The following is an 8,379-nucleotide window of genomic DNA, read 5'->3' on the forward strand; positions in this document are numbered from 1 at the left end:
ATGGCAAATCTCCTCCAAGGAAAAAAAAAAATATATATATATATATACATACATATATATGTATACGTAAAACAATCCTGGCTTTCCATGAAAAATTAATCCACGCTGTGATGTGGATTAATCCAATTCAGTACTTTGGCCGAGCTATTCCCCAAAGAAGCAAGCAGCCCAGACACACTGGCATCTCTTCTTCTACATCCTCACTGGTGATATTTGCCATAATCCTGCGAAGGCTGGATCTTGCAGGCATCCATGCCAATCCAAATCTCCAGTGTCCGCCTGTGTGAGAAGGAAAAACATCCCAAGGCAACATGGCTCAAGTGGCAGGTGGGAACCATCTTCAAAAAAGGAGCTTGTCAGATCAACAGGGCAAAGACTGACTCTTTGGGAAAGGGTGGCCGTGATTATCTTCCTGAATTGCAACAGGAAAAATCAAAGATGGACACAGAAAGGAAGCGAAATGATGTGAGGTGAGTATCCCAAAAGCGTTCCCAGCTGCACCGACACCGATACATTATGTAGATAAAGTTAGTCTTCCCTGCAGAGTTCTGTCACTGTAGCAGAAGAAAATGGGAGATTGGGGGGAAAAAAAAGTCTGTTACCCATATTGACTAAAAAGTAATCCCAGATATGTGAGCTGGGAAGGGAAGGGAAGGGAAGGGAAGGGAAGGGAAGGGAAGGGAAGGGAAGGGAAGGGAAGGGAAGGGAAGGGAAGGGAAGGGGCACATTTAGAACAGGGGCTTGTAAATCTATTAAGTTGGCTATAGGATATATTTTGTCTCTTTCTGCATGGAGTACTGAGAGCGTACAGTATTGCTAATAAATGTCATTTCTCCACGAAGCAATTGTATTCCTGTACTTCATATTTCCAGTGTGAAAACTCTAATGAAATATTTTAAAGCAAAGCCATTTCCTTGAAGCTGCCTCTGACCTCCTCCTCCGCTCTCAGCCGTATCTCTCCGCCAGGATAAATTCAGACCTAATGTCTGCTCCTCCAGCCAGGCTTTCTGGTACGTGACAATAGCCCTGGGAGCGCTGCCTGCTGATGTCCATTGTCTTGTGTCCAGTTTGGGAGACGGCTTTTAAGCAAAAGCCCAGAGTGAAATTGGTAAAGAGTCTAATGATTTACAGGAATGATCAACTACGTAGCTGGTTTCTGCACATGTCTATTAGCAACTTGTGAGTCCTTGGTAAGTAATTCACAAGGCTGCATTACAGGAACTGTTGAAGACTCAGTAATAGGCTTCTGAAAGTTTAAAAAAAAATGGAAATGAGGCACCAGTCTAAAATACTACAACCCTGTGGAGCAGCCAGAGCTGTGGTAGGGTACAAGGGACACGAGGACAGGCTGTTACACTTGCTAGTGGATAAAAAAAGAGGGTATGCACTGAGGAGAGAGGAGCTGCGCTTGGCAGAATGCCTTGCATGCACCATTTCAGCACTGGGAGCAGCATGGGCATACGGTGCAATTACAGCCCCTGCTGAGGTCAACCAACCAGCTACCCTGTGTCACTGCGGTCCCCCTGTAATGAAATAAGAACAAAATTGTGTCCAAGAACACTCAGAGTGGAGGTGCTGAGCTGGGGACTATGTCCAGGGTGTCAGAGGGGACAGAGATGAGCGGGCCAGCACAGCAAGTGCTGCTGATGAATGGGCCTGGGTAATCTGGCAAGGATGCCTGCAGTGATGGGGGTGTTAGGAGGAGGAAAGTAAATCAGAACGGCCCTGCTTTTGTGTCTTCTTTTCAGCTGGTCTTAATTTGTGGGGCCATTATGTGGCCATACCCACAGTGTCATTTGCATCCCACTTTCTGTGATGTGATCTAAGCAGCCTGCCCTAAATAGTTTAGGTAGATGAACAAATACAACCTTGGTAGTTAAGTAAAAGTCCATTCTCTGTTTGCATCTGTAATCACAAAAATCATTTGTCAGTGCAGAGAGAGCGCAAAAAGTGTTGTTGCAGATATTTATCTGTCGCCCACATTATATCAGTACATTACTGGGGGAAAAAAAAAGGTTTTATTTAAAGACCAACTGCTTGCTAGGAATTCATAATGAGGCCTCAGCCTTTTGCCTTTTGTCCACAAACTCTTTAAGTTTTCCTCTTCTGCCTGTCGTCCCCACTTCCATCAGTGTTCTGCAATTTGCCAGCCTCCTTTATGTCTCAGTTATGTCTCCACAATGTGAGGCAGGCAGACCCATGTGCCCACAAACAGAAAGGCTCCTCCAGCTCACAATAACTCAGCAGGCAGCTGTGATTTCCAGGGACTGCATTACTGTGTCCCCATGTCTGCTGTCAAACTACTGCCTGGTTACCGGCCTCTATTGTGAACCCCAGCGTTACCCCAAATGTGAAACCGTCTCCAGGCATCTCCTGAAACATCTTTCTTCTCTTTTAGCTCCCCTAACACAAAGTAGTCTAAGCTTGGCTGTTCTGGGAAATAAAGAACACACTCACCTTTCTGAAGATGTATTGTGACCGTGTGTCCTCTCTCGGCAAACTACTGAAAGTGGCTGGGCTCTGATATCACACAGATTAAATATGTCGTAACAGGTTTGGAAGGGGAGGCAGTCCTCCCGAGGCTTCTAGGAAAAACAGAGATAAACAGCATGAAAAATCAGTTCTTCACAAACAGCATAGGCTGAAAAACACAAAATCTGAATCTAAGTCCACTTCTCTCTTTAGTGCAAGCTCTGGCAGAGCTGGGATTATTCTAATTTGCAGCTGCTATTGGAACATTACAGTAGTGAGAAAAAGCCAGAGCAGAATTACTGCAGCCTAAGGCACCTTTCCTTTAAATCCCCTGCTTTGCCCTACTCCAACGCTACTCCTAGTCCTCCTACAGGGAAAGAGCTCTTGCCATGTCCTGCCTTGTCTTTAACACCTTCACACGGCAAGGATGGCACAGGCGGAGCGCGTGTGAGCACTCGGCACGCAAGCACCGAGGCCGGATTTTCCCGAGTCGTCGAGGCTGCCGACTGCAATTGCTGTGGTCTGTTCTGACCTTCTCCCCGAGGCTTCTGCACCACCCATCACAGTGTCACAGCACAAGCCCTGCGCTCGTCTGTGAAGATGCGAAAGGAGAAAATGACAAATAGAACCGGGACAGCCTACGTGGGATAAAGTTAATTCCAAATTAGCGATTTGGAGAAAATAACATGATAGCACAAAAGGAAGACAGAAAAAAAAAAAAAGGTTATTTCACTGACAGAACTTGCTACTTAAGTGCTTGGCTCAATATTAGCAAAATATTAGCCAAACTTCACACGCATAAAGTATTCTGTACCCAAAGCCCTCCAAATATGTTTTATTTATTTATTTTTTTAAATCCCTACTGTTATTCAGCATTTCAGGAAAGCTGAGGCCTAGAGCACTCCTAGGACTTTCTCAAGCTATATACACTATTTTAAGACAGCCTTTGGATTTATTTGCTATAGCGCAGGTTAAAAAAGTGCACCAAAGCCACCAGAAAGGTTGGCTGATCTCGAAGTGAGGTTCTCCTCGCGGAGGGTGACAAGGATACGGCGTTGCCTGCAGTTTGCTCTGCAGCTGCAGAGCCTTTTCCCCCCAGCTCAGCGCGGGATGACCCTGAGTCCAGACCTGCTGCCTGGCGCAGGCTGCACGCGGCTGTGACAACAAAGGCTGCGACAGACCCCGTCGGGGAAGCCCTTTCGGGCCCCATTTCCATCAGCTCACAAAAGGAACAGCCTGGACCCCCATGCTGGGCTCTGCTAAGGCTGCTCGGGGCTGCAGCTCTTCATTTGCAAGAGAAACAAGTGATTCATTTCTCTCTGACCTGTGCAGAGAGCCCGAGCACTGACCTCATCAGCCAATGGCTCCCACAGCTACCTTCCTCACACAGGTACCCCTGGGTAGAACCTCCTCTTCCCTGGCAGTTTAACCAACACAGCTTGAGGAACTTGGTATCAGGGCTTCAGGGCTCCACTGAATAGTGAAACTATGTTCACAGTGAAAACATTCAGTGCTTGTGAATAGTTTGAACAGTTTGTGAATACTCTATCTCAGCACTCACCTGGCCTTGTCACCAAGAACATCACCCTCTTGGCTTATGCTCATTACATCCCCATCCAGAAGCTGTTATGCCCTGTTTTGCAGCTAGGCATAGGGTAGAGAACCTCTTGTCAAAGGTCACAAAGGGACTTCAACGCTGTTTCTGAGGCCGAACTCAGAGTCTTGTCCATAGGACAAACCTCTAGAGAACATTTTTTTCTGCTTTGCAGAGAATGGAGTGCTTTCTGGTCTATCTGCAGGAACAGCGGTTCTCAGATGGAGTCACAGAAACGTGCAGCACAGACTAACATACATTTTCAATAAAAGTACTGTAAAGATAGTCAGACTAGCTCAGCTCCTCTGCAGGTCTCCGAAGAACACCCAGGTATGAGAATGAACACAATCAGCCTCAATACGTGGGCAGGCTGACCTGGAAGCTGATGGTGTTTGCAACACGTACCCACCAACTCAGAACCCCATGTCTGATGCAGGAGGAGCTCCAGCGTCTCTATCTGCTTTCCCCAGCAAAGAATAACACTATTAGTTTGAGAAAGTCCCTTGCTTGCTTTCTCTCTGAGTAATTAAGAGTGAAATCTTCCTCTCAGTGACCCCACAGCTCTCAGCACAGGCTGATTTACACATGAAAAGAACCCTCTGAGGGGCTTTCTCCCTTTCACAACCAGGCAGGACCTATAAATAGAACCTTTCTGAAAACAGGAGCTTTTCAAAAGGCCTGCGTATGTGTGCAAATGTATATAGGAGAAAAGGAATGGATGTGTGCACTTCAGAACATGTGTGTGTTTGCATGAGCGTGTGGCGAGTGGGCGAGGAGAACACGCATTTGTTCACCAGCGTGCATGTAGACAAGTGCACTGGACAAGCATGTTCGTGGATGTGTATGTGCACAGACAGCACTCACGGGAGCGATGGAGCATGTACAGGCTGCCTTCTAGCCAGCACGGCTCTGGGATTCGCTCACATGAATCACTCTGGATTCACACTTGAGAAAAAAAAAAAGATTGAGACCCCATGCATATGCCCCATTTTGTGCAACAGACTGTGCTTGGGGTATACTCTTATCAGTTGTCAAATTAGTAAAGTACTGGCAGATCAAAATGCCAGGGTTTTACACTGCTTTGGATATAAGGTGGAAGTTAACAGAGAAAGTGGCCTCACGGCATGTGTTCCCTTGATTCTGAGATTTTTAAAAAGCACTGTCTTCTCAATGGCCCAGGACAAAGGGAAGTGTTGAGTTTTCCAGGACTGTTGTAGCTTGAAGACATTTTTATAGGTTGCTGGGAAACAAAAAAGCTCCAAAGTCTGCAAAGTAAACAGGGGGACGGCTGCCATGAGAGAAAGTAAAGGTCAGAAAAACAGAACGACTGTGGCATCCCTTACAAAAGTCTGCTGACACAAAAACACCCGGATTTGTGCTGGCGGGCTCCCTTCCCGGGTCCTCACCCATGTGTCCCTGCAGCCTGGAGATTTCCCTTCCTGTGAGTCCTAAGAAGGACCCTACACAGCTTCCAGGAAGGTGGCAGCAGTGTGACCCTCTCCTAATACAAACCAGGTGACACTGAGTTCTGAGCCTGACTGGACTCAGACTTTCATAAAATAGATACTGGACAGTGACTCTTTGCACAGATAAAAGGCAGCTTTTTTTTTAAAGATTTGGCTACAGTGTCTTATCCCGTCACTCTTGAGGAGCTGCATCATTGCTTACTGGAACGGGCTCTGTGCCCAATGTCCCAGCAGCAGCCGGGCCAGCCACGCTCGGCGTTAGGCTAGCACTGGTGGAGCTCGTGGGGGGCTTCCCAGCAGAGCTCCTGTGTGTGCAAGGGAAGGAAGTGAGAGACCTGTCCACTGCACTGTTCTGATTTCATTATTAGTGAATGCAGCTCTGAAATCTCTCCCCTGCTGTCCAGTTCTCATGCAAGAATTTTGAAGGGACAGACAGAAAAACACACAAAGCAGGAGATACAAGGAGGGCAAAGCCGCACAGAAGGGCACAAAGTGCCTCTTTTGCCAGTTCAATAAAACTCTTCCCAGCTACTTGCACTAGGCAGGAGTGCGGGAGCAGGGATGCAGAGCTCCCCTCCTACTGGGCTCACAGCTAAAGCACTTCCCCAGTTCCCAGGGTCTTCAAATAAAGATTTGCATAGTGCTTCCCGATCATTCCCAGGAGAAGGGACAATGGCTCTCTGAGTGCCCTTTCCCCCTCCCTCCTTCACTTACAAAGCTGATAAAGCCCTGGTGAAAAGGAGAACAAAGGATTTACAGATGGCAGAATATTGATTTCTGCAGTTTCGGGGCTACGGGGGGGTTGGAGGGGGAGGGAAGATGAAGAATCCCCCTGAAACTCTGTGAAGTTCGAGACACGGGCGCGCTCCCGCAGCATGATATCTGCATTTGTTAGCACGCTGTCCCCTCGTGTCTGATGGAGGCAAGACATTGCTATTCCAGAGGGATAAGCAGGGCCCTGAAAACATGCAAATGCACAAAGATGAGATCGCACTTGGAAATCCCAGTGTTGCTTGTGAGCACGCTTGTTGTTTCCAAGCCATCCCCATGGAGCGGCACTTCCAGCGAAAGCAGTTTGCCACCAGGCGGACCAGACCGGCACTGCCCCCGCAGAGCCTTGGATATCAGAGATCTTTTGTGAACCACAGCTCACCAGGGATTTGTGCGGTTATCTGCCTCCTCATCTTCCCACTTATCTGCCACTGCAACTAAGTGAAAGAAAAAAAAATGTGAAAAACAAATACTTTGAAATTGTCCTTTGATTCTGAGTTACACTGCAGTGCTGCTCTTGTAGAACTTTCTAACTTTTAGAGCTGTTACCTGTGCTAAAGCTTATTGCTTCCTTAAGCATGTCTGTGCTTCATATAAATACTTCTAAGCTTTGTGTTACAAACCTTGCACAGCCTGGGAGGCAACTCCACCTGTGCTGAACTCTCACTGCACTCCCTCAGCCTTTCGCTAAACCGAACCGTGGCAGAGAGTGGTCAGATCAGGCACTGTCCATCACATTGGCATATCCAACCAGACAGAGACCAAGATATAGCCGAGTCCGGACCGCCAAGCATTTCATCCCTCACATGGGTTTGGAGACATTGCCAGGGCTGTGTCCAAAAGATGAATCCCACATCCTGTAGCCGTAATCCAGGCGGAGCTACTAAGGCACTGGCACAGCTGCAGTTCCACCTTCACCGATACTTTCCTTCATAATGACGTGTGCTCTGCTCTCAGGATGAGCACAACTGTGACAGTGATAACAACCATTACCTATTGCATACAAGGTATCAAATCATTTCTCAATATTCTCATTTAAAAATACCTGTTTTTCCTTTAAATATCCTCATGTCTTTTCTCAGAAAAAAAAAAATGCACTGGGTGGAATTTCTTTGTGTAATTTGGCAGTGACCCCCAATTTACACCACCTTGAGAAAGGAGGGGAGTCAGCCCCGTTAGTCTCCTAAACAACTAACACAGACATTCACTGCAGCTTTGGGGATGATAAAGGAGGACACAGGGAGGCATGGGAAGGCTGCACAAAAGCCTGTCAGGCAGCAGTGAGAACAGTGCATGGAGGCACTGGGGAGCCGCACGAAGACCCGCTGGGTCCCCCGGGACCCCCATGGAGGCCTGGGGAGCCGCACGAAGACCCGCTGGGTCCCCCGGGACCCCCATGGAGGCCTGGGGAGCCGCACGAAGCCCCGCTGGACCTCCAGGCCCGGCGCGTACGTCAAAACTCCCCATGACCCCTACGCTGCAGCCCCCTCACTACACCCCGCGCCGGGCTGCCCGCACCTAAGATGGCGCCAACCCCCTCAGCCGCCCCGCGCCATGACGTCACGCGCCTAACGGCCCCCTCCCCCGCACGCCCGCAGCGCGGCGCCTGCGCAGCAAAGCCGCCCGGCCGCCGCGTCCCAAGGTCACGCGCGAGGTGGGAGCGCTACTGCGCACGCGCGGCGCCGCGCCGCCCCGGCCCGCCCCGGCGCGGGGGTTCCGGTTCCGCTGGGCGCCGGGCGGCGCCGAGGGTTGGCGAGCGGCGCCGAGCGCAGCCCGAGCGGCGCCGAGCTCAGCCCGAGCTCAGCCCGAGTGATGCCGAGTGGTGCCGAGCGGCGCCGAGCTCAGCCCGAGTGGTGCCGAGCGAAGCCCGAGCGAGGCCCGAGCGATGCCGAGCGCAGCCCAGGCGGTGCCGATTGAGGCCCGGACGGAGCCGAGCGCAGCCCGAGCGGTCCCGAGCTCAGCCCGGGCCGTTCCGAACGCTGCCGAGCGCAGCCCGGGCGCTGCCGGGTTTTGCCGAGCGCAGCCCGAGCGCCCCGCGAGAGTTGCCGAGCGGCGGCGGGGGAGCCGGGCCCGGTC

General features: G+C 50.1%; 1 protein-coding gene across 1 annotated transcript in view; it reads left to right on the top strand.

The window, feature by feature from the left end:
* The first annotated feature begins 311 nt into the window (after positions 1 to 311).
* The window catches only part of LOC112945775 (cytochrome c oxidase subunit 6A1, mitochondrial), a 9,059-nt gene continuing 991 nt past the window's right edge, over positions 312 to 8,379 (top strand). Inside the window, exon 1 of the mRNA XM_026037437.1 lies at positions 312 to 327. Coding sequence (XP_025893222.1) covers positions 312 to 327 — 16 coding nt within the window. The remainder of the gene's footprint in view (positions 328 to 8,379) is intronic.

Source organism: Nothoprocta perdicaria, unplaced genomic scaffold (assembly GCF_003342845.1).
Source record: "Nothoprocta perdicaria isolate Ctin4 unplaced genomic scaffold, notPer1 scaffold_2, whole genome shotgun sequence".
Taxonomy (NCBI): Eukaryota; Metazoa; Chordata; class Aves; order Tinamiformes; family Tinamidae; genus Nothoprocta; species Nothoprocta perdicaria.